Source organism: Podarcis cretensis, assembly GCF_951804945.1.
Source record: "Podarcis cretensis genome assembly, chromosome: 10".
In the NCBI taxonomy this organism is placed as follows: domain Eukaryota; kingdom Metazoa; phylum Chordata; class Lepidosauria; order Squamata; family Lacertidae; genus Podarcis; species Podarcis cretensis.
Genome location: NC_137179.1, coordinates 47827136 through 47854420, shown reverse-complemented (window position 1 = coordinate 47854420; position 27285 = coordinate 47827136). Strand labels below are relative to the sequence as shown.

The 27285-nt window shown below is 41.5% G+C and overlaps 1 protein-coding gene across 1 annotated transcript in view; it reads left to right on the top strand.

Moving 5' to 3' along the window:
- The window catches only part of SRGAP1 (SLIT-ROBO Rho GTPase activating protein 1), a 111387-nt gene that overhangs the window by 31227 nt on the left and 52875 nt on the right, over positions 1-27285 (top strand). Inside the window, exon 2 of the mRNA XM_079994113.1 lies at positions 26944-27139. Coding sequence (XP_079850239.1) covers positions 26944-27139 — 196 coding nt within the window. The remainder of the gene's footprint in view (positions 1-26943; positions 27140-27285) is intronic.

Below are 27285 nucleotides of genomic sequence, written 5' to 3'. Positions count from 1 at the left end.
AGAATGTGGCAGTTTAGCTTTAACTTACATTAAAGTTTAAGCTTAACCAAATCCCATATTTCATTCCATACCTAGTCCCCAAACACTTAACACATTGCACAACCGTTTTAAGACAATTACAGTTTTTGCCAGTTATCCACAACTGTTTTTGTCATACCTATTTTTGTCATAATCTCGTGGGTAAAGTGTATTATAAACCACATCCACAATGCGGCTTATTCTGTGGTTGTGCTTTGAATAATGCATAGATGAAAATTAATTCCTGTTACCCAATAGTTTTGCTTCCTTTGTATATACAGAAGACCATATTCTTGTCTTTTAAGCATCCAATTGACCTTTGTTTCCATGCAGAAGCAGGTGGGTAGAATTCTTGTGTGCACTATTTTAGTCTTCAGGTCAGGGGTGCCTTTTTATGTTAAAAGGATTCATGGGGGCATTGCATGTATGACATCTTACCTGCAGCATGTGGTGGTATGCATCTGAATTTTACTTCCTCAAGTCTGCCACACCCAGTTCTGCATAATGTATGCAAACAATACACATTGAGCACATTCTGCTATCATAGTGGCAGGTTCTGAACCCTACTGTGTGTTGATTCCTAAACACATCTGCAGAGCATCTACACATGTTGCAGACATGTAAAAGAACATGCATATGGGATGAAGCCTCTGCGTGCCCAGAGTATTGTATTTAGTAGATGAAGGAGCACCAATAACATCTGTAGAGGTCTATTTTACCAGAGGTCATAAACAAGCTGCTTTGTCAATTGATGTGAACCGAGAAGCCTTCCTAAGTGAAGAATTGTGCTCATATGTGTTTTGTCTTCTGAGACGGTTACATATATCTTCTGGAACTAATATATATCTATTCAGCTATATTCCTCCAGAGGCCTGATGCAACATCACACTGGGACTCATAACACATTATGAGCTTCAGCAATATGAAAACACATAGTGTGTGTTTTATGGCTAAAAGGATCAAGCTTGTATTACAAATTTATGCCCAAAGGCAAGAAGCAATCTTCTTTTAGCTTCGTTAATGACATACCTCTTAGAGCAAACTGTTTCTGTCATTTCCAATAAAAGGACATAAGTAATCATTAAAATAAGCCATTCAAGGAAAAGAAAACTTTAACCACATGGAGCTGGACTACAACGTACCAAAATCCCATGGAACTTATAAAATGCTAATGGAAGTGAGACAGGAATTTAATGAGGCAATCATACAACTTAGATTGTACCGCCGGTGAGTCACCAAGGCATCAAGTAATGAGTTGATAATAACATTGAAACGATATTGGCATAGCAGTTTAAAGAGTGAGAGGAAAATCCAAACAGGAAGTTAGGTTACAGAAGTGTAAATTATTCCTCTGATTAAAGGAGGAATAGAATTAAGGTTATCTGGGGCTATACTTTGCCTAGAGCACAGACGTTATTACAACTCAGGGTGGCTTTGCCATTAATTTTGCTCTTTTCTTTGCATGAAGCTTTCACTAGCTAAAAGTAGCCCCACAGCTGTTTTCTATGGGTACTGTAAAATGTGTGTTGGTTATAGATAGATACGGTCTGCCATTTCTTATAAGCTTATCTCTGTAAGGTAGTGAACTGTGTGTGTGAAAAGCTAAGACTTGCAAGTGGGCTATGCTCAGAAAGGTGAAAGCTCTTTTTTTTTTTGCTTTTTTTTGTTAACCTGAAACAATTTGTATAATCTTGCGGTTTTTTTCCACTGCAGTGCTCTTGAGGGCAGAGATTCCCAAAATCAGAAACTTACCAGCTGCGAGTTGCAAAGCTTGGTGAGAAGAGTTCCAGGTGATAATGGATTTATTCGCAGTTATGCAGTTTTACTTCTAATATTCCCAGTTTTTCAGGCACTAAATTGGAAGAATAAAATGAATATATTATTCATTGACCTCAAGGCAGTATTTGAGGATGAATACCAACCTCTGTCTTTACTGATATTGCTGTGAAAAGCAATTTTCACTTTCATTTTTTTATCAGCTGTGGCTTGTTGTGTGATCAGAACCTTCTAAACTGTTTTCAATCTTAACTATGATTTGTTTCAAATAATGAAACATAAAACCATGGATTGATATTGTTGGCCCATTATGATAAACTGCAGTTAACCTTAAGTTTGAGAGGTTTACCATGAGTGCATCAGTCTTGGCCATTTTGCTCCTCCCTGTTAGCATGAAATGGGAACAAAGTACAATCACTTGCTTTAGGATTATGTCTGAACTGGGGGTGGTGAATTGCTTCACTCCCAACACCACAGTCTGTAGCCAAGGTTTGTTCCTGGATTACTGGTTATGATTTGTTAGACAAAAGAAATCACATACCCTCGTTTGGCCATAACACACTGCCAGGGATCATGGTTTCTTTCTTTCATGTTTTAGCAGACCCAAGAGCAAGAGAACCCAGATTGGCTTGTTTAATGTATAAAACACTATGAAAATCTGGTTTGCTGTTGTTGTAAACAATATCTGTCCTTCTTCCCTTATGGGGTATCCAAGAGCCCATATAGAGTCCTTAAGTGGGTTCCCTATCGGTAGGAGGCCAACCAGAGAATATTGAGAAGCAAAGCAGCTAGTAAGCCTGATCTTTATTAAAGCTGTTGCAATAGGGTGCTCCCCTCACACGCAGGAGGAGGACCCAGAACAAAGGTGTGCCTGCCCTTATACAGACATTTTAAATTCCCTGCCCTGGAGCTCAAGACCACCTCTTCATACATCATACATACATCACAGAAGGGGTGTAACCCAAGACCACCCCCCTACAAATATCATACCTCCATCACAGAAAAGGCGGTCTACAACAGAAATTTGAATGTTGTTTTTCCTTTCTGCCAGGTTATCTGATAATGCCTTATCTGATTGCCTTTCCTGGTAGTCTGGCCATTCCTTTGAGATGGTGATTACCCAATTCCTGAGACACTGGGATGGTTCCCTCACCCCCTCCCTCCTTGCAGAGAAAACATTTGGTCAGTTTGGGAGTCAAAATAGTTTCAGGATAGTCTTCCTGTGCTGCCCAAGACATGTGGTCCACATATCTATGTACGTGCTTGGTTGGTACATATATGAACATTTATTATATATATAAGGCCTTAATTTTTTTATTATACTGTGATGTGTGAACTGGGCTGTTAGGAAGCTGCAATGTTTCAACAAGCCACCGTTTGGTGCGTGTATGTAATGCTAACTATGGTTAATTAAAAAATGGAAATGAAAGCTTCCAATCTTCATGTTTGCAATGAAGGAGGGAAAGAAAGGGGAAGTGTGCAAGCCCAAGACTCCTACAGTCTCACCATAATGGTTTATCATGATGTCTGATTGCCGACTCTTGTCTAATACTTCATAATGAACACATAAGAGAATAAAAATGAAGTTTGCAATATGTTATATTCTTATTTTGCTACCCCCCTGTCTTACCCCACCCCCTTTCATTATCCTTCCTGATGGTACACAAGCTTGTTTTTTTGTTAAGGACAATGCTGTTTCCTTTTGACTCATGGACCATTTTGTTTTCAGTTGCAAAATACCCTGGCCTAAATCTTTAACACTTAAGTTAAGCTTGCTTAAGCACATTGAAATGTAGGCACTTAACTCCACCCCACCCCACCCCCACAATCCATTTGTTTATGCAGAGCAGAGTAATGGACATCATTGTTTGGTAGAATACAGTCTAGTGAGCAGAGAGCGATAATACAACATAGTAATCTGACTTCTAGTGAGTCAGACCATTGGCCCATCTGTAGCTCAGTATTCTTGTCTACTTCTAGCATCAAACAGATCCTCCAGACCAAACCTTAATTTCTGTGTGGCTACTTTCTCATTAGCTCATACTTTGTTCAAAGTCTCCTCAAGCCTCCATTGACTGTGCTTTCGAACTGCCTTCCTTAACTTTAGAGATGACTTGATTTACCTTTTTAAAAATAAATAAAATAAAGTCGAATGCATCCAATAGGCAAATTGGACTGCTGGTGTATTAGCTTAATGGCCTACATGGGTGACTTGATAGTATAACTTGAGGATCAGTACATCTGTGTAGTATTTAGGAGGCTGCAGTTTTGTGGAATCGTATTTTTGTGGCGTGTAATTAACAGTGGCGTGTCTTTAGTAGCACAGTGAATGTTTTTAAAGAGTGCTTCCTTAAGACAGCATCTGGTGTAACCTATGAATTATGCACATTCAGCATATGGTGAATAGCAAGAGTATGGAGGGAATGATTAGACCTGTTATCATAGCAGTAGTTATATATTGCTTTTACATGTCTAGATAAAGAAGCTTCGCCATAGATCAAGACTGATGGTAGCCTCCAAATGCATAGCTAATATTTCATATGAATATTTAATGTCTGAAAGATTAGGTAGTGTTTTTTTTAATATCCTTTAGCTTTGAGCACAGTTCATGAAAAGGTTGGGATGCGTTTTTTAAGATTAAACATTGCATTTTTTAAAGTTGCAGCGTTAAAAATATTTTTTGTTTTATTGTTTTCCTGATTTTGGGGGGGCGGGTTATTTTCAATCTGTGTTAAAGCCTATAGTTATAATCTAACTAAAACTGCAATCCAGATGGGGAGCTTTTAATCATGCAAGTTTTCATTTGCTGATTATTGTTAGGAATGGCCTTTTTAAATGAAGAACTAAATGTCCTTAAATCAAGTTTTCACTTTTTAATAAAATGTTTGTTTATCTGTAATCCTGAAATATTGGAATAAGTTTGTTTATGGAGTAGGTTTTATAGCCCTGGAGAATAATAGTTTACACTGTTCATTTCATAATGGGTGATTACATATTTGTAATGTGTGCATTCTTGTATTTGTTATTAAATGCAACAACTCATTTACCCAGTTTAATTGTTTTTGTTTTATGTATTGTTTTAAAATTAGTTCTGAAATTCTAGTTCAGCTGAGCTTCTGAAATACCTCTATAGTCTTGAGAGTGTGTTGGAAGATGGTGGGTTTTCCTAATGTGACACTGTGGAAGAAGATAAGAATATTTTCAGCGTTGAATTAATACTAAAATTCCCAAATGTATTCCAGTTTAGAGGGTTTTCTCTTTCTATTAATATGGCTATTCTTATTGTTGAACTCTGAGGAACTGGAAGCAAATAAGGAATGGGGAAAGATAGAATATATGAAAAGTATATGAATAATTATTAATCCCAAAAATGTTTTGAGCCCAAACACCATTGTATTCATTCGTATGAATATAGGTCCAGTTACCAAACAATGATTGGTTGAGTAGTCAGTTCTGCTTGTCCATGTTCAAAGCATAGTTCATTGCAGCTACTTCTATTTGTCGCGGTGGTTATGTTTTATACAGTAAACGTATGCAAGGACAGTGGTGACTTGAAGGAATGAGTGCTGTTTCCTCTGCTGCAGTTTGAGATATACAAGTTTCTGATGTGGGGTGAGTTGGACAGGCCATCAAATATGTGATTGTCACACCAGGTGCCTGACTTTTAGCAATTCTGCTCTGCGTTCAGCATTGAGATTTTCACTTCCAAAGCCCTCTTCCTTCCCCTTTGCTGCCTAAGAACTTCCTTGTGCAGATCCACAAAGCGAATTCTTTTATAGCATCACACTTTTCACGTGTTGAATATGGCACTTGGAAATAAAGAGTGACTGGGGAAAAGGAAAAGTTTTCTGCAAACCGTTCAAAATGTTCCAACAAGGACAACCAGAATTGGGTAGCATCTGTGTCAGCACAAATTAAATTTGGTGCAGATTCGTAGTAGCTCAGATTAGTATGATTTTTGGAATGAAGTCACGCACATGTACAAAGGCCAATAGTGTTGGGTATTTCTGTTGACTGGGGGGTTTTGGGAGGGGGAGCCGTAATCATTATGGGAATTAGTGTTGACCTGAGATATGAGGCAAACACAGCCATCTGATGAAGCAGATGAGGATTTGTGAAAATGCGCTGGAATGTGATAAAAAGGTAGTTAACTTGTATATTCCATAGGATTTAAAAGCCTATGCACAATCTATCAAGAAGCTTTCCTGTGCAAGGGGAATAAATAAGGGGGAACAGACGCCTATGCAGTTTGTTTTTCAGGATGAGAACGCACATATGCATATAAGATGCAGGTGGGGATCAGAAGCTCTATGTCGTCATTCTTTTCCAAGTATTTAGTCATCGTGTGGAAGGGCAGCAAGATCATGGCTGTCCCCGACTTCTTCCTCCACAGGATTTCCTGTCATAAATATAGAGTTTACAATTGCACAGCCTTTTCTCACCTTTGTCCTAATGTGTGTTTAGAAGTTGGTGGCAAGTCCAGCCATGATTCCGTAGCATTTTTAATACCTATCAGCCTTTGAAAGCTCCAAACGTTTTGACCAAATTTGTGGAGAACATCTTTTAACTAGGTTAAAAATGTGTTTGCATTGAGATGCACATTTGGCTACAAAGGAGGGGAAGTAACATGTGGCCTTCCAGATATTCCTAGACAACAGCTGCCACCAGACCTGACCATTGGTCATGCTGGAATGGGCGGGTGAGAATTAGAGTCCAGCAACATATGGAGGGTCATAAAGCACCCAATTCAAGCCTTGTTAGCACTGCATTCACTTCCGTCTTGTGTTACAGGATAAACATCAACTCTTCATCAGGTTAGAAACCACCGTTTCTGGCTTGGAGTCAGTAACATTGAAAATGCGAAGTTATGTGTAAATTATTCAGCATCTTGATATAATAATCGCAAATAGATTTTTAAAATCGAGATTTCTGGGTGACAATTTGGGGAACAAATGTTATTTACAAATAAAAAACAGCTGTAGACAGTTCTTAAAATGAGCCTATACATATTTTATTGAGTTGCTTTATTTTCAAACAAGCAACAAAATCATTTTACAGACCATCCAACATTAGTTGTACTCAAAGTAGACCCACTGCAGTGAATGAATCTTATTAACTTAGGTACATTAAGTTCAGTGGGTCTGCTCCAAGAAGGGCATGATTGGATGCAGCCCTATACATGTGTCCAGAATGACTCTTTTGATATTTAAAGCAGCCTTCCTTTATTTCTGTTCACAACAGACACTCTTGTTCTTTGTAATAACCTTAGTTCCACCACATCATCTCAGTTGTTGAGAGTGCAGTTTCTGAATGTGCAGGTGTAGACAGCTGCCAGAAACTCCTGCCTTTTAAAGTTTAGACAACGCAGCTCTCAAGAGCCAGGAGATGTTTGTTGTTTGTTAAACTAAAGGAAGCATCGAGGACAGTTTTCATCTGTCCCTGTGACAGTCAATTTGAGTGCATAAGCGGAAAGGCTTCCCGTGTTCACTCTTGAAAGAGAAGAACAATGTAAACAGGTAACGCTAGATCTTGAAAATGTGTTTGTAGAACAGTAGAAACACTTGAAAATGTGTTTTGCGGATCATTTACCCTATCTTTTGTTTTCTAAGTATTGAACTATGGCTCAATCAGTAGTACTATTTTTTGTGACTGTGCTGTATTTTGGAATGTATGTGTTAAAAAATATGTAAGAGGACATGTTGCTTTTGAGGTCTTTATCTGCAAAATGACCGACCAACTGCACACACATCAACACTACCAGCTTTCACTAACCAACCAACCCACCACCACACCAACATTGACCACTCTATATAAAGGTAAAGGGACCCCTGACCATTAGGTCCAGTCATGGCTGACTCTGGGGTTGTGGTGCTCATCTCGCTTTATTGGTCAAGGGAGCCGGCATACAGCTTCCGGGTCATGTGGCCAGCATGACTAAGCTGCTTCTGGTGAACCAGAGCAGTGCACGGAAATGCCGTTTATCTTTCCGCTGGTACCTATTTATCTACTTGCACTTTGATGGGCTTTCAAACTGCTAGATTGGCAGGAGCAGGGACTGAGCAACGGGAGCTCATCCCGTCGCGGAGATTCGAACTGCCGACCTTCTGATCGGCAAGTCCTAGGCTCTGGGGTTTAACCCACAGCGCCACCCGCGTCCCTCAGACCACTCTATCTATATAGGTACAATTAGGTGAAAAGTTGCATGAGTCATTGTAGGCCGCTGACTCATGCTGACTTAGTTCTTTTAGCATTAAAGAAACAGTGGCCAGTTTTTAGCCATGACATTTAATGTGAGTACTTGAGTGAGACAGGACGTGGGTGGTGCTGTGGTCTAAACCACAGAGCCTAGGGCTTGCCAATCAGAAGGTCAGCAGTTCGAATCCCGGTGACGGGGTGAGCTCCTGTTGCTCGGTCCCTGCTCCTGCCAACCTAGCAGTTCGAAAGCACATCAAAGTGCAAGTAGATAAATAGGTACCACTCCGTCAGGAAGATATACGGTGTTTCCGTGCACTGCTCTAGTTCGCCCGAAGCAGCTTTGTCATGCTGGCCACATGACCTGGAAGCTGTCTGTGAACAAACGGCGGCTCACTCAGCCTATAGAGCAAGATGAGCGTCGCAACTCCAGAGTCGGCCACGACTGGACCTAATGGTCAGGGGTACCTTTACCTTTTACTTGAGTGAGACAGTCTGAACACTCACTTTTCCTCTCATTCCCTTATCTGCATATGTGCTTTGAGTCCCTCCCTGATTTACTATGGAGTGCAAGCCATAGTTTTCTGTTGCATCTGAATTAAGAAAAAGCGGTTTGCTCTTTTAGCCACAACTGGAAACCACAAATCAAAATGTGTTTTCCAGTTCTGGGTTGGTGACCATAATTTGCCTGTTCAAGAGTAAAGACAGTGGTTTCTGCTAAACAGGAAGCTAGGCAGAAAGCAATGCAGAAGCACAAACAGTGGTTTGGCGTTATATATGAATAGAGACAGAATTTAGCTTGTGCTTAATACTCATTGAAACAAATAGGTCTTCAAAGTGCATAACTTTGGTTGGGCTTTGCCCAAGCATATTAATACATATTTTACACTTCATTTGTTTCTGCCTATGAATGCCTAGTTTGATTCCCTATTGCTTTTGATTTCCCTATTATATTTTGTTGTAAATTAGACACTTTTTTTAAAAAAGAAAGAAAACCCTTTCCCTCAATGACTCATAATTCAGCGGATTACTATTATATACTCCCCTTCCTAACACAAGAAGAGAGAAATCAAATGTGACCATGCCTCTTCCTTCCTTACAGTGGTGCTGGGTTTTTTTGCTTTTGCTTTTTACAGCTTTTTTTTTTCATATGATTGTGCTTTTCCTCAGTACTTAATCCCAATGACAGCTGCTGGGCCTCTCTGCGGGTTGTTTTCTAGCAGCACAAGACAAAACATTTTTTACAGAGACGCTTATTTCTTTGCACCTTAAAAAAAATCGATACAGGAGGCACATACACGGCGTGACAGCTTGCTCAGCCACATAGCACTGAAAATAAAAGTGGGAAAGTTTGTTCTGTAGAAAATTGAGCAACACAAAGAAGACTCTGCACAATCAGGATCTGATACCTATTGTGACAATGAATCGTTTTATTTTACTGTGCAGCGTTCATTTTGACCTCCAATTTTAGTGAGATTCAGGGCATTGGAACTCTAATTTCAGCTCTACAGAACCTGCTTAGTTCCTTCTTCAGTCAGTAGAGCATGAGACTCATAATCTCAAGGCTGTGGGTTCAAGCCCCACAGATTCCTGCATTGGAGGGGATTGGATTAGATCAGGCATCCCCAACCTGCAGCCCTCCAGATGTTTTGGCCTACAACTCCCATGATCCCTAGCTAACAGGACCAGTGGTTGGGGATGATGGGAATTGTAGTCCAAAACATCTGGAGGGCCGAAGGTTGGGGATGCCTGGACTAGATGATCCTTGCGGTCCCTTCCAACTCTACAATTCTATTATTCTTCCTCTCTTTCCTACCCCAACTAGCCATCCTATTAGCCTCCAAGAACAGCAGGTAGATCTGTCTTAACCATTTATTGTCTCAGCTTCTGCTTTCTGATGCTTATCCTCAAGAAATGTTGCACCGGTTTCAAAGAAAATGGGACAGTGAATTGCAGCAGTCCTTAAGGGCTGGCTAGAATTTGGGGTTTTTGAAAGACCCCTTTGGTTCACCAACCAGACTCAAATGCGGAATCGTGGCTTATGGGGGTGGGGACACTTAAAGAACAGGATGCACATCTGCAGCCTAGGAATTTGGTAATCAGAAACTCTTGCAAATCAACAGCCCAAAACCCAGTAGATCCCAGTCTCCCCAAACAGTGATACATTTAATTTTTTTTTCCTGTTACTGAAATTATGAATATTTGACGCCGCCATATACCAAATTAGACCTATAGCCTTTTATTGCAGAAGTGAGAGCTGCACAAATAGCAGTTCCCAGTTCCACTGGATATCCATGCCTCAGTTACATGGCCTGGTGCAATTCTTCCTCACCAAGGCAAATAGGTGAATGGCGAATTATGAGAATTATTCAAGCAGAAATAATTCGTTCTGGAGGTCTGTTCTCATCCTGAAGCAATGTTCTTAACCCGAGGTACTATTTCTGGGTTAGCGGAGTCTGTAACCTGAAGCGTCTGTAACCTGAGGTACCACTGTATTCAGCTTGCATCCTTGTTTCTGATTCGCCAATCAATGTACATACAGTATGTGTAGATTAACTGCTTATAGCTATGGTGAAAAATCAGCTCTGAAACTTCTGATTTGTAGTTTCTTTTCTTCTGCCTAATTCACACCTAACCCTTTTTTTCTTGCAGTCTCTTCAGGCAAGAAATAGATTTAACCTCTCATTCATTTCCAAGTGTCTTATCTCCTTTCATAAATAATAACCCGTTTTCCCCAGTAAAACAAACTACCAACATTCCAGATGTTACAAAGCCAGCATTACATCTGTCTTGTTCCTGTTACTATACAGTAGTTTGTTTTTGCAAAATGAGTAAAGAAATGCCTCGTATTGAAACAACATCCATAGCAATTCATTTTGAAGCTACAGATAAAAATACCACACTTGGGCAAGGCAGTATTATGGTCCCATGACACGAGGCAGCTGCTAAGCTCTGCTGAATATGGACTAGATCAGGACAGTATTCAAAGCGGTACCCTCCATACATTGTGGACTACAATTCCCATTGACCTTGGCCAGCGTGGACACTGGGCACGGAAGTTGTAGTTTTTAACAACTGGCACATCCGGCATGTTTCTCATTGGCTACATCCTGCATACTCCCAGCCACAAAGTAGGTGGCAAAATGAAACCTTTTTAAAGATGAAATGACATATTAACACAGACACTGACAAATGCTCAAATACAATGTTGTTCATGGAGAAACTTAACGAAAAACAAAACAGCCCCGTGATGTGATCCAACGCCGCACGCAAACAAAGCACAACGTAGCAGGCACAAAGGTACCACAAGTACGTATGACAATGGCAGAGTCCGCAGGAGCCCACAGCTGACAACTCGCAGTCCCTAACAGACAGGAGTTTAATTTTCTGGGGAGCATAACCAGAAGAAAGCATATGACTGGCAAACACAAAGGGTAGGAAGAACAGTTGTTCCTGTAGCCCTACACTATCGAGAGACAGGCTGCATGGAGAACTTACGAGAGTTCAAGTTCGGCTAGGGAAATCAATACTGTTGCATGGATATTAAAAGATACAGCGTTTTTATGAGAGGTTTTTTGATGTGTTTTTTAGGAAGGAGGAAGCCTAGCTGCATAAGCTATCCAGTTCCATGAGGGCTTAAGGCTTCGTGTCCAGTGAAGCCAGGGCAGGTCACAGCCAGAGGGCAGACAAGAGCAGAACCTTGGACAGTTCCAAGGGTTCTCTGCTGGCTGAAACGTTCTCTTTCTAAGGCAGCTACATGAAGATGTTGTCTCTGCAGAGAGTTATGGAAGTTGGCAAGGAGTGTGGTAGGATCTGCCTCTCAGGGAAATCTGGTCGGGTGGTTAAAGGGATCCCAGAAACATGCAGGAAAATCATATTAGGATGCATCTGGTAGTTCATAGGAACATAGGAAGCTGCCTTGTGCTGAGTCAGACCATTGGTCCATCTATCTTAATATTGTCCATGCTGACTGGCACCAGCTCTCCAGGGTTTCGGACAGGGGACATTCCCAGTCCAACTTGCAGATTAAACATGGGACCTTCATCATGCCAAGCAGATGCTCTACCACTGAACTATGGAGCCCTGTTGAAAGTTCGGTAGGAAAGAGAACTGGAAGGGGAAACGGGAAGATTGTTAAAGTGAAGAAACACTGAGATCAGCAGCAATTCGGGTGACCTCTGTGGCTTGATTTTTCTCTTCACCTAGTGACCAAGCCCCAGCCATCTTCAAATATCACAGCAAGCTTGTTTTACAATGCTCTAGAGCAGTGATTTTCAACCAGCGTGCTGTGGCATCCTGCAGTGTCTTGAATGATAGTCAAGGTGCCATGGGCAATACTGGCTGCTGTCCTTTCCTTCCCTCCCTACTGTTCTGCGCGGGGGGGGGGGTATGTCCCAGTTTATTTTGATTATACACCAAGTAACCAATTACAGTCATACCTCGGGTTGAATGCGCTTCGGGTTGAGCGCGTTACTTCTGGGTTTCGCCGCTTGCACATGTGCAGATGCTCTAAATGACGTCATGCGCAGAAGTGGCGAAAAGCAGCGCGTGCGTGCAGACGTGCCATCACTTAGTTACATTTGCTTCTAGATACGAACGGGGCTCCGGAACGGATCCCGTTCATATCCAGAGGTACCACTGTACATATTTTCTGATTGGATATGAAAGATGATTTTGAGAAGAAGAAACACACATCTTTATACATAATATTAATTGAAATTACAAAGTTAAATTCGAATATTGCAAATTCCCACTGCAGCGCTCTCTGGTACATTTCTGTGACAGAAAAATAAATAAAAGCAAACTGAAATTGTCATATAACTGTTGCATAGAAGTAAAGTATTGTATATGATTGTTTTAAAAAGCTTTCTGGGTTTTGTGCCCCCCCCCAAGAATCTTTGGGCCCTCATGCACTGCAGGCCTTGGCTTTCAGCCTGAATAATGTAATACATGTCCCTTATCGCTTTGTGGCATTTTAAATAAGTACATTACCTAAGCAAATGGCTCTTACGGTAATCCAGATGAAACGTGACCGTGGGTGAATTACAACCAGCAAGTGAACAGAAATTTGGCATTCTAACTAAGCAGCTGCCAAGCTGTGTTCTCTCTCACACACTTAAAAGGAAGAACAAGTGCAAATACTCAGGCTTTAGTGCCTGAGATATGGCAGAGCACTTTGGAATGATTAAACCCAGGGTGAATGACAGTTCGAAAAACAAGGGGGTGGTTTCCTTCGTTCTGTGAAACAAATCATTCGACTTAAAAAAAATGCAGATGGAAAAGATCAAGAAATGCCTAGGAGCAGTGACAGGTTTATAAGCACTCTCTGCACCGAGCACTAAAATGGCTGCCTCTTTAAGGAGGTCTCCTCACTTGGCTTAATAGTTACGTGTCTTTGGCATGCTGTTTGTAGCATTGAATTTTAGATAATGAAAATTCAACGAGGTCTATATTGGGCAATCAGCCAGTCTAAGTGCTTTTCTAAGTAATTGCTGATTATTTTAGTCTGTTAAATTTAAAGTATTTCAAAATGGGTGATATTGTGAGGATATTTTATGAGGGTACTGGTCGCCCCCGCCCATGGCAGCTAGGTAGTAAAGACTGTTAGTGGTTTGGGAAATTACTTGCAACAGATTCAATAAAATCCATGGTTTTAAAAATGTGTAAAATCATGATTTTTCATTGATGAACCAATCACACTGGTTAATGTGGGTTTTTTATCCCAGAAATTATTCGATGTGCTTTTTGGAACATAATGCTGAAGATGTCTAAATGGTGACTGCGTGAGGGTAAAGACATGGCAATAAGCAAACTGATTCACAACCCCCCACTTTTAATTGTACTCTGAAACCTGCTGCTTGCAGTGGGCAACCTCCCCTTCCTCATATACAAGGGTAAACTTTAGAACTGCGTACACATTTCCGAACCCCCACATGCTCACTGAATGTATGGAGGGGGAAGTGGGCCACACATATTACATCTCCACATTTTAGTGTCCGTGTAAAAGGGACTGTGGCGTTTGCCTCCTAGGTGGGTCATAAGGAAAGGGTTAAAATGAGTGTGATGTGATTGGCCAGTGGAAACTGATAGGAGGAGTTAGGGTTAGAGTGGGTGTTGTGTGAATGAGAGTTGGGAGTTGGGAGTTGGAGAAGGAAGAGGGAGGAATAGTCTGTGGGTTGGTCGAGTTGTGTTGTGAGAGAGTGAGAGGAATTGTTAGGTGGAGTCAGATAGTTTGTTGGGATAATCAGTTTGAAGTTGTTAGGAACATTGGGTCAGTAAAGGAACTAAGATTAAGAAACTGACAAGATAAATTTACTGATACCATAAGCTTGTTCATGCCCATAAAAAGAAACTTGATTATTTGTTAATGTTAACAACTGTCTGGACTCTGTGTGTACCTGTGAGAAACGGGTTGGTGGCAGTAAAGAAAGCAATTACAGTGGTGGCATAGGTCAATAGACTGTCAAACATCCGGGGACCCTGTGTGAACGCCACAGGGACCTACTACATACATGCATACATGTGCAATTGGAGGAGCCCAACACACAACTAGTGTAGGACCCTTTCAATCTAATGCTAAATGCATAGGCGTTGGAGATGGGGTCATATGGCTTCTTGCTGTTTTCCCACACATTTTTCTTTTTTTATGTATGTGTGTGTGTGTGTGTGTGTACGCACACACACACACACACACAGCCCTCCTTTGAACCTTTGACGCTTTCTCTCTTGTCAGTGGAGAAGCTGACAGATATTAGCAGGACACAAATATATTCTTCTTTTCTCATCTCATTGTCCATCTCCTATCCCTGGCTTAAAGAAAGGTGTATGCAGTCAATGTTCATTGCATTTTACGCTTGGATAATCTAAATCCCCTTCAAAGGCACGTTTTATTTTTAACATTCAGTAGAAGAATTTTAGCTGTGCAGGTTTCCAATAATTTATGAGGATATGAGTTGCACGTAACCTGAAACAGAGTCTGCATCACAAAATATGTCTGTGTGCTATGCAAGGTTGGAAATGACAGGGAGCAGAACGATCCTTCTGGCTAGGTGATCTCTCCGGGAGTAGTCAGAATACCAAGGACACCTTCAATAAAGATGCCTGTTTCAGCTCATACATGCTCATAGGCTCACTTTAATTATAAATGCAGGGTGCCTGCAAATCAGAATTCACATCGATTGCATCAGTCTTGAGGAAGGTGACTTGGAAATTTAACAGTCATTTAATAAAGAATAAAGAGTGCATGGTGTGGCTATGGGACCATCCACACAAGCACCTGAGGTGATACAATTTTATGATAAACTTGCCTTTGATTAAGGAGTATTGCATATGACAAGGCTTACTTTCATTCAGCACCTGACAGACAGGGAAGTATGTTGTCCTTTATCAATCTGGCTTCTAATGCAGGGTGACAGTGTGCTAACCTTTCCCATGTCCAATTCTTTGTCGAATATGATGTCTCTTGCTTGAATAATCCAGTTGTTGCATATGTGGGAGGAATGGCACTCCAGCTAGTTGCACATGCAAATAAAGCCAAGTGTGCTACTGCTTTTCTATTCATTTCTGCGTCGTTTTATTGTTCCTTAGGTTGCAAATGATGACTTTTGTATTTCTAGGTATAAAATAAATTAAAAATGTTTTAATAAAGCAAAACGAAGTGTCAATATCTAGCACCTTACGTTTTTTAAAAAATTGATCACAGTGTCATATGTTAACAGGGACAGGAGTGATTTATATTGTTCCAACTTGGACTCCGTGCTTTCATATATTCTGTGCTGTGTCCTTTCGTACGGAGGCTGAACAGGGCTGCCATTTCAAGAAAAGAATTCAGGTTGGCAATTACCTACCTAGGAAAGAGAGTTGGGCGGTTAGTGCAGTATGCCTCTTTGAAGAAAAAGATGTGATGTGTGTGAGATGATTGAGGAGAAGAAGAAGAAGAGTTTGGATTTGATATTCCGCTTTATCACTACCCGAAGGAGTCTCAAAGCGGCTAACAATCTCCTTTCCCCTCCTCCCCCACAACAAACACTCTGTGAGGTGTGTGGGGCTGAGAGACTTCAGAGAAGTGTGACTGGCCCAAGGTCACCCAGCAGCTGCATGTGGAGGAGCGGAGACATGAACCCGGTTCACCAGATTACGAGTCTACCGCTCTTAACCACTACACTACACTGGCGTAGTTTACTCCTCTTAATATTCCATTAGTTTTGCATTGACGTTTAACATCTTTTAGTTGATTCTTTAAAAAAATATTCTTGCAAGCTACACATGAACAATACCTTATTTAGGTCACTGGTATGAGACAATAAGGGGGCAGCCTGTTGACCTCTACTTTGGGCGTCCAGTGTCATAAAAACTCAAGCTCTGGATACTAAATATTTCTTTTCCTGTGTAGGCCATTAACTCCAGCACCCAAGGGGGACATCCTCTCCTTCCCTTATAACAATGAAAGCTACATTTAATTAAATAGGCTCCTCAATCCAATTTAAGCTCCCTAGCAGTGGGAAGCTAGAATTAAGCACCTTCCCAACAATAATCAAAAGTGTTTCATCCTCTCACCAGCTCCTTTATCCTCTCAGCAGCCATTTTTGGACTGTCCAAACCTACCCTTCATGTTTCATTTTAGACTCTAAATGAGTTCAGAACCTGGCTTTCTGACTCAGAAACCACTCAAGTCTTGCAACATCTTTATTAAGTTAATAAAAGTACAGTATTTTATAATTCTGAAAGCATGGCAGATTTGTCAGCCCTAAATATTTAAAATAATTAGAGAAGGGCATGGTTTTATGCTGATTTCTTCCTAAGCAAATCTCACTACAGTTACTGGGATTTCTGAGGAAGGGATTTGTGAGGAAGTTTAAAATAAAATACGTCTCAATTGCAGTTAGGTGTGTTATTGCCTTCTAAATGTGTGCTACAGTTCAGTTGTGCTTTCAAACTTATCAAGTAAACTGTAATATTACAGGGGATTTTTATTCTTTAAAAATAACACTACAGTTCTCATAAACAGCAATGAGCATCTAGAAGCCACTAGTTTCTGCTGTAACGTGGCTCCTATACTTGTACTGTATTTTCCAAATTGTGTGAAACTTTCTGCTTTTTCAGGGCAGAACTTATTATTAGTTTCCAAGGAAGCAGTTATATTGTGGTGTTTTGTTTTATTTTAACTTAGTTACATATCTCCAGTCCCCAAAACAACATTTCTAAAAGATTCTGATTTCTTCCATGAGGCGATTTTAATTGTTCTCCTGCTCAGGGGTGGAGGAAGTGGGGTGCAGCGGGGGTGGGTGTCCCCGGGTGTCACCACTGAGGGGAGTGACAAAATGCCGGGTAGCACCCACCGCGGGGCCTACAGCGTGCCTGAGCCACACGTCTCTCCTGGGAGTGACGCAGTGGCTTGGGCGCTTGCAGGCTCCACACTGCCCCAAACGGTCTGCCCGCCGCCTCTCCCTCAGCTCTAGGGCGGCTGAGTAGGAGGAGGCAGGCAGACTCCTTGGAGGCCCCGCAGAGCGTCCTGCCCTGGCTGGCCCCGCCCCATGGGCCGCTGGCCCCGCCCCATGTCACAGGGCACGCACGCCGCCCCAGGTGCCCAATCAGCTTGCTCCGCCGCTGCTCCTGCCACAGGCTTTTTAAATGCAAAGCTGGTGGTATGCACAACTATAATGAGATCAGCTCAATGACTGAGTCCCCCAGTTCTCATTTCTTACATCAATAAAAGTTAAGCGTGTGTTTTTGAAAACAACAAGAGAGTTTTGTGGCACATCGAAGACCCAACAAATTTCATGTGGCACAAACGTTTATGGGCTGAAGTCCACTTCATCAGATGCATGGAGTGTTACCCTAAGTGGCAGGTATGTTTGCGCATGGGTGGGCATGTGGGGGAACTGTAAGCAGTAGAGTCAGCAAAAAAAGTACAGAGACAATTACATTAGAGCTTGACAGTGACCATTCACAGACATTGGTAAACTAATTATCATGTGTAGTGAGTAAAAAACCTGTTCTCCTGATTCAAACCACAGTCAGTAGAATTAAACTTCATGATAAATTGTAAATCAGCAGTTTCACAATGCAGTCTCTCTTTGAAGTTCCTTTGTTCTGGGATGTCCATCTTATGGTCACTAGCAGAGCATCCTGGGTGGTTGAAATGCTGCCTTACTAGTTTTTGAATATTGCTGCTTCTGATGTTGGATTTGTGTCTGTAAGATAATCATAGGGGGAAGTCTGTAACAGTGTGTCTGGCGGAACCATTTGCAAGTGCTTTAGGCTAGGAGATTATCATCCCATAATAAAAGAAACCTTTAATCCAACATACCCATCCATGTGTGCATGGAGTTCAGTATGCATTTCTGCATATTTGAAAGTTTAGCCCAAGCCCCATGTCCTGGGAAAAACATAATTTGAACAAGAAGGAATTGGGGAGGGAGATAAGATGCACAAGTCCAACCCAATGCAAAAGCTATACTTTTGGATTAATGAGATAGAGATGGTGCATTAAATTGTTTTGTTTTATTTATCTTAATGTTATGTTTTAATGCTGCATCCCACACTGGGACCTTAGGCTGTAGCAACAGAAACAAACAAATTAATACAATCTTTCCCATATGAAACATCAGATGTCTGCCTTCATCCCTGTCCCAAATCCTGGCAATGAAGCAATCCTGTATCATGTTCAAGAGCTGTCTTGCTTCTTTCATATCAAAGGATTCATGAAACCTCAAAAATACCAAGGACTGTTGATGGATCCTCATTCTTCTGTGTCTTAGATATTGTTTCTTGCCAGAGAAGGCTTTTCCCTCAAGGGAGAATGTCCCTCTGTATCCTGTGGCTTTTCAAGAAATACTCCTCTTTGACGCACTTCCCCTCAAACCAGCTTCCATCTGATTTGAAAATGGAAGCCGTGTTTCTCTTATGGTGTGAAGAGCGCATGTGCAGATGAAAGCTTTACTCAGAAGAAATCACTGGGTGAAGGCATCTCTGCTCCTGTTATGATGTGGCAGGAGAAAAAGCAACTTGGAAACCCACCACCTTGCAGAGTTTCAAGCTACTAGTGTGAACAATACCCGATACATTATTCTGCCTTACGGTCCACAAAGAGTAGCTTTTCTAGCAAATAGGTTGACATTCCATGCTGTACTTAAAGAAATCTGATGATAATAGCACCATGTTTCAGATACCAGTTAGGCTGGCCTTATAGCTAATTTCTAACACTGGCCCTATGCTCCCTCCAAAGCCACTCTAGGAGACCCTCTAGAATACTATGGGATGTGGTGGAGGCACTGCAGGTAGGGGGAGGCAATTGGAACTGCCCCCCTCCCCCATATTGTAAAGTCTCAGAGCAGCTCACTCATAGAATTGATTGGCATTCATCCCAGGGAAGCATGCTTAGTATTGCAGCCTTAGGCTCCTGATTAAAAAAAAAGAAAAAAAGATCATGATCCTAAACACATTTTACTTGGAAGCCAGTCCCACAGGTTGTGGTTAAAGGTTGCAGTGAAAGAAGAACCTTTGGTGGACCTGCCCAAAGATTAAAGCCTTTTGGGAAATGATCTATAATGAAATTAAGAAGGTACTTAAATGTACCTTTCACAAGAAACCAGAGGCATTTCTCTTGGGCATGGTCGGCCAATTGGTGTCAAGGAAGGACAGGACTTTTTTTATGTACGCCACTACAGCAGCAAGGATCCTTCTAGCAAAGTATTGGAAGACACAAGAACTCCCCACACTGGAAGTATGGCAGACGAAAGTGATTGACTTTATGGGATTGGCAGAAATGACTGGCAGAATGCGTGACCAAGAGAAAGAGACGGTGGAGGAAGACTGGAAGAAGTTCAAAGCTTATCTTAAGAACTGTTACAATATTGATGAGTGCTAAAATGTCAAGGGAAAGGAAGATACAGAATTGCAGCGGAAATTGTTTGTTGAAATAAGATGAAATTGAGAAAGATAATAAGTTTTAATTAATTGGAGTAAAGGGTTGCTGAAAAATTGTAAAATATGGATGCAAAAAGGGTGAGGTATGGGGAAGTCCGAGAAAGAAGGCTTATGAAAATGAGGTTATGAAATTATATCTGTGTGTTTGTTTTTGTTTGTTGATGTGTGTATATTGTTTTGTCTTAAAATTGGAAAATAATAAAAATTATATATAAAGGTAAAAGGTAAAGGTACCCCTGCCCGTACGGGCCAGTCTTGACAGACTCTGGGGTTGTGCGCCCATCTCACTTAAGAGGCCAGGGGCCAGCGCTGTCCGGAGACACTTCCGGGTCACGTGGCCAGCGTGACATCGCTGCTCTGGCGAGCCAGAGCCGCACACAGAAACGCCGTTTACCTTCCCGCTGGTAAGCGGTCCCTATTTATCTACTTGCACCCGGAGTTGCTTTCGAACTGCTAGGTTGGCAGGCGCTGGGACCGAGCAGCGGGAGCGCACCCCGCCGCAGGGATTCGAACCGCCGACCTTTCGATCGGCAAGCCCTAGGCGCTGAGGCTTTTAACCCACAGCGCCACCTGCGTCCCAAAATTATATATATATATATATAAAAAGGTTGCAGTCTGATAATCCAACACGAGGTGCAAGTCCCACTGTGTTTAATTGGGCTTTAAGGCTGCATAGGCTTGCCACCTCAAGCACTGATTAAAACAACCCTGACTGAAGTGCTTAGGGAAGTTTTGCAGATTTGGTCTCACTGGTGCTTTATAGTGACTTTAATAATTTCTTAGCTTCCCTGATAATTTATTTTATACCTAGTGTCATTGCTCTGTCATTAAGACTGCTTTATGCAGTATGGTTTGTCTCGTCTCTTTGCCATTATTTACCCTTTTTATTTTAATTGTCTTTGGCAGTGTGCCTCAAATGCAGAGGATTTAGTATCTATCCCTTGGAGAGAATAGAACCAGTAGCAAAATATGTTAAATATTTTAATAAATGTAAATCAATCTTACGGCACACCACTGCAGAGGAGTGGAAGATTGTCCTCCAAAATGCTCTTGTCAAAAGATTTCCAAGTGCTTGGTATTTTTAACAGTGCTACAAAAAAAGGAGGGGGGGTGAAGAGTCATTTGAAGGAGAGTTATTGAAGTAATTTTCTCTCCTGCTTTTAGAACTCTCAGAGCATAAGAGGGGTGATAGATAGATAGATATTAATTCTAAAGCACCTCACAACTGAAAGCAGATTGTCAAGTACATTTTGACTGCTCTCCTGTGTTTGCTAGGCATCTATTGCAATTCAGCCAAGTTAGCTGTAGGCAGAGGTTTCTACAGGGATTTGATTATAATACTGTAGTAGCTCTGCCTTTTCAGCTTTCCTTCCAACAGTTGTCAAGAGTTCTGATAGTTCTGACCTTGACGGGAGCCTAAGATATCTCTGGAGGATTGTGCTCTTATGTGTTCGTCATATCCAAAAGTATATCTTCACTAGACAAAACAGGAGGCTACATTCTAGTCCACTATGTCTCTGAACATTGCTGATGGTGCATTATATCGTACCTACCTGAGTGCAGTGCAGCCATTGTGAGATTAAGGAGGGAACAGAGTTTGTTAACTGGCATGGAAGCAGTGACTATGAAAGGGTCTCTCCATGCAGCATTATTCCATCTCACCTACTCCAGTTTCATTTCCAGTATGAATGCAAGAGAGCAAAAACGTTGCTCTTTATTGATACCCAAGCTCTTACCTCAAGCTGAGAATTTGAAGATAAATGTGAAAGGATATTAGAATGCATCTCTGCTTTGTTTGGGCAGTGACACTTTGAAACCAAGACAGTGCAAGAGAAGACTCTGTTCCTTCCCTTGATTTGACCTCAAGTTCCCAGACCCCACCAGCCAGAGAGCAGAATACAGACTTTTCTGTGTGATCAACATGAAGGACAGATGTAATGCCAGCACTTAATTGCTGGCACAGATGGCCAGTTTCTGCAGGGGGGATGGTTCCCAAATTGTAACTCAGCATTGCCGCTGTGATGTTTCAGGCCTACCAACTTGTGGGCAGGCAGAGTGCCATCAATTCAGATGCCTCTGGGTGTAGGCAGCCAAATGACTATCAGCTGTAATTATGAATAGCCAAGAACAACAACAATAAAAACACCCAAAGGTTCCTGCAGCTACATGGAGCATTTTGGCACTCCTAATATACCTTAGTGAGTAGCATCTTAATATAGTCTAGGCAACCATTTTGGATTTTGCGTGCCAGGATCCATTTGGTTTTGTGGGATACAAGATCCATATTTAATTCAGAAGAGTAGCTGCATTTGTCTGCAGCCACAAAAATAAGAGTAGTTCTGTGGACCTCCAGTGATTGACTGGTTTACTTGGGCAAGTTCTTTCATAGGCCATGGCCAACTCTACATAATAGACGCATGAAATGAGTTGAGAAGATAAGTATGTGTATGGTGGTACCGTATATATAACTCAACCTCATATTTCAGCACACACCTGGTAGCCCAAGGCGACAAGAAACTGCATGTAGGTGAGTGAGTGAGTGAGTGAGTGAGTGAGCTGGCAGAAGAGGGATGAATCACTCTGTTCGCCTCTGGGCACAGCATAGAAACCAAGTGGGCTACCAGAGGAGGGAAGCTCTCCCCATGCCCAGAATAGAAATGCAAGGAGCTGCTGTATTGAAGTTGTCCATTCCTTCTTTTGCAGCCTCCAGCAGGACAATACTTCCTCCTCCTTCCCTGCCTTCTTTTCTTTTTTGCAGGCTAGTAACTTTTGTGGCCTTATTAGGCCAATGTAAATATGGGTTGAAAACCAAGTTATCAAAATTAGAAAGAAAGATAATGTAGCAGCCTGTTTCAGGAGTACTAAGCACAGTAGGTGTACCACATTCAGCTAAGAAACTTTTTGAAGTGAGAAAGCCACCAATAATCCTTATACAGCCCCTCAGAAATGGTGTCTGACTTGTTAGTACTTACAGGCCCTGAAGTTTCCTGGACCATTTATTATAAAGGCAAGTTTGATGGTTGCTGGATCCAAACCCAGTTGGTGAATACCACTAGCACTACTAGCTGTGGCCTGAAGATGTAGGCCACAACAGTCCTAGAGACAAAGTAGGTCTTCAAACAACCAAGACCAGCAGGTGGTTCAGCCTTCCCGAAACTGGTGTCTTCTAGATGTTTAGGAGCTAGCAATCTGGTGCTATGACATCTGGAGGGCACCAGGTTGGGAAACTCCATGCCTAGAATACTCCATGCTTAGTTTGTGTGCTGACTGCTTTCAGACCATCGAACATGATAACCATCTTTGCCTCAGAATTATCAAGTCTCATTGACTTCCAGCAGTCCCTATTCCATATGTGTAATTCATTGCAGGACTGAAGCCACTTGTATTTAAATAGATGTGTAAGCTAATATTCAGCTCAATAAGTTTTAGTTTTTGCCACCACATGAGACAATCTGTCAAATGAATGTAACAGAATTTAATCTACACACACACACACACACAAACTAACCATGCATTTCTGTTCATGTTTACTCAGGAGTGATGCCCATTGTGTTCAGGGTCACTCCCAGATTAAGTGTCTATAAGTGTGTATAGGGTTGCAGCATAAATATTAAGGTCCTAGAGGCAGAATGTGTGTCAGGCTAGACTGGACTGAGCTTGTATGTACGATGAATGAGCAAGCACACTTTACTGCTGCTTACCAGATGCCAAATGACTCTGCTATTACAAAATCTTTTGACAGATCCATTGGGCTAGCACAATAAAAGGAGATTCAGGTGTATTACACAGCTCTTGGAGAGCACCTAGTCATAGATGATAATTACTATGTAAACAACCACTCACAGCAAGCTTCTGTTGCTTTCAGGCTCTTAGAGGGTAGGAATACTCATAGGATTTTGTTTTGCTGGTAAGTGGAATGGTTGATGGGAATACAGTCGTCTTGGTGGAGTTAAACATAATTCTGGGTCCATAAAATCCCCATAGTAATTAGCAGTAATTTGGTGTTTACCGTTAGTAATGACAGGGCTCTGTAGTTTGCTTTTTGTTGTGTCAGCATTTAAAGAAAAACAGGTTGTCAGACCCCACCCCACCCCAAAAAAAGTCACGTTATTTCAGCTGGTATATGTTTTTGTAAGCTAGTTTAACATTCTGCAACCGTTTCTTTTGATTTTTTATTTGATTACATTTATACTCCATCTTCCCTGCAAGGACCTGAAGGTGGCATGCAGTACATGGTTATTTCCTTCCTCATTTTATCCTCACAACAACCCTGTGAGGTAGGTTAGGCAGAGACACAATGAGTGGTCTCCAACTAATTTTACTCAAGTACAACCCTTGAAATTAATGTGCATGGTTAAGTTAGCTCTGTTAAATTCAGTAGGTCTAAGTAAAACTTAGTTGACTGCCACCCGATGAACTTCATGGCAGAATGGGGATTTTTGGACACTGGTCTCCCAGTTGCTAGTGCAATAGGGAATATAAGAGAAGAGAAACCAAGGGAATGCTGTAATACTCCCATAGGAATGTCTTTCTCCAGGTGCACTGCAGGTTATAAACAATGCTTTCAGCACCTGCTGAGCAACCAGTCTGCTCAAATAACCTAAAACGAGAGTGCTGAAGGAGCTGCCTGAGCGAAATTCTGACTTAAGATTCAGAAAGCCAAAGATAAATCAGAACAATAAGGCTACACGGGAGACACGCAAGACAGGCATGCAGCGTTGAAAGCTGAGAGTAGGCAGAAGTATCAAGGGCAGGTGCCAAGCTAGGGATAAGCAGGGGAGGAGCTGGATCTGTTTCTGCGCACGCTGTTGATTAATACATTAATGAGTGTTACTTCGTGTTTCATCACTAAGTGACTTACAGCTGAATTGTGTCAGCTGCCTCCACAGAGAAATATTGTGCTTCAGGTGATGGCAGGTGATATGGGAAAGCTCTCTAGACTTTGGAACTACAAGCTGCTTTGCTCCTGGAAGTGTGACTGCTTGGTGTTTCAGTCATTGCAATATGCACATCTCAATTCACTCTAATCCCAGTTCACTCAATTCACTGAGGGCATTCTGGTGGTTCCCTCACTGCGAGAAGTGAGATTACAGGGAACCAGGCAGAGGGCCTTCTTGGTAGTGGTGCCCACCCTATGGAACACCCTCCCTTCAGATGTCAAGGAAATAAAACAACTATCTGACTTTTAGAAGACATCTGAAGGCAGTCCTGTTTAGGGAAGTTTTTAACGTTCGATGTTTTATTGTGTTTTTAATATTCTGTTGGGAGCCGCCCAGAGTGGCTTGGGAAACCCAGCCAGATGGGCGGGGTATGTATTTGTATATATATATATATATTATACACATATAATTAAGTTTGGACGAATGAGGCCAGTATCCACAGAGCTTGACAACAGTGGGGGGGGGGGGAGAGATGGAGGGAAATGATTTGAGTCTTTAGTTTTATAATTTCTCCTCTACCCTGTTGGGTGTTTCAATTGTGTTTGAAAAGAAATGAAAAATAAAATATGTTTTATGGCAACAGCATTCCTAATGGTTTAATTTTAGGTGGTCTCGTGTAATCAAAGACATACTTAGCACTCGGTTGCTACAGAAATATGAGTGCTAAATAAAGGATCCCAGATGCTAATGTGTGTTTGTGTGCCAGATTGCAGGATGAAACTGTAGTGGGAAATGCAAAGCACGTGTTTGTTTTTCCCCCTTTCCAGTCTGTATAAAGGGGATAAATCCATCACTGTATATGTATTTCATGCACTTCCAGGCCAAACTAGATTGGAGCTGCCACCCGCTTTGTGTCTCGTTTCTCTTGCTTCCTTGTACATACAGTGGTACCTCGGTTTAAGTACTTCATTCGTTCCGGAGGTCTGTTCTTAACCTGAAACTGTTCTTAACCTGAAGCACCACTTTAGCTAATGGGGCCTCCTGCTGCCACCGCGCCGCTGGAGCACGATTTTTGTTCTCATCCTGAAGCAAAGTTCTTAACCCGATGTACTATTTCTGGGTTAGCGGAGTCCGTAACCTGAAGCGTATGTAACCTGAAGCATGTGTAACCCGAGGTACCACTGTAATTACAAACAGCATGTGACATTCATTGCACTATGCATTCCTCTGCCCTCCTCTGCAAATGATATGAGGAAAGGAACCATGCAGTGCAGTGGCATGTCACATGTTGTTTGTGTTAGATGCTATAAAGAAGTGAGGAAAAAGAGATGTGGAGCTCTGTGTCTTTTAAAACATCTAGTTGGCACTTGCTTGCACTTCTTCAGTGCCAACCCATTTTTCTTAAGACCATAAGCCACTCATCGTTCATTTATTTTCATTTTAACCTGGTCTTTTTTTCATGATAGGACTCAAAAGGTGTAACTCAAATGCACTAAAAACTACATAAAAACAGAATTTGAAATTTCCTTTGAAAGCTGACAAAGAAAAAATAATAACAACCATAACCCCCCCATCAAAAGTAAGAGATTTCCACACCTATTAAAACATGAATAAAGCTTGAGAATTGAACTCACTTGAAACCATTCTAGAATGAAACCAGTCCTGTCTCCTGTGGGATAAAAATAAGAGTAAGCTCAACAAAATCCTCTGGGAGGGCTCTCCACAAATTGGGAGAACAAATTCTACTCCTAGCCACCAAACAAACTTCATTGGATCTGGTACTCAAAACAGGACTTTTGGGGATGACCAGAACACACAAGGGAATTTATGTTCATTTAAAAGATGTTCCTTAAAGTTTAAAACCAGCACTTTTAATCATGCCTGGGAACTAACTGGGAACCAGTGATGTCTTTCTAACACAAATGCAACATATTTCCTATGACCAGCCCCAGTTAACTTCTTGGGGGGTGGGCATATTCTGGACAGGCTGAGTGTGCTAGCATATTGTAATGTGATTCTTGCTCAATGGTGTAATGTACAGTGTGGTAAAAGTATAATGCAGTGCCTTCATGATTTTATAAAATATTATTTGCAGGGAGGGTTGTTGCGTTAATACTTAATTTGTCACCTTCTGTGTGTTTCTTTCCAGAGATTCGAGCTCAGCTAATAGAGCAACAGAAATGTCTGGAGCAGCAGACGGAGATGAGGGTGCAACTTCTTCAAGACCTGCAAGATTTCTTTCGCAAAAAAGCGGAAATAGAGACTGAATATTCTCGCAATTTAGAAAAATTAGCAGAAAGGTTCATGGCGAAAACAAGAAGTACTAAGGACCATCAACAATACAAGTGAGCCAAGAAAACTTATACACTCAGTAGTCCAGTTCAGCTATTGTAATCTTAGTCTGATAAGCCACGGTTCATTGGAGTAGGACCAAGCTATGTGCCTGCCCACCTGGCTTTGGCAAATATATCCTGGTTTCCTTAAAAAAATA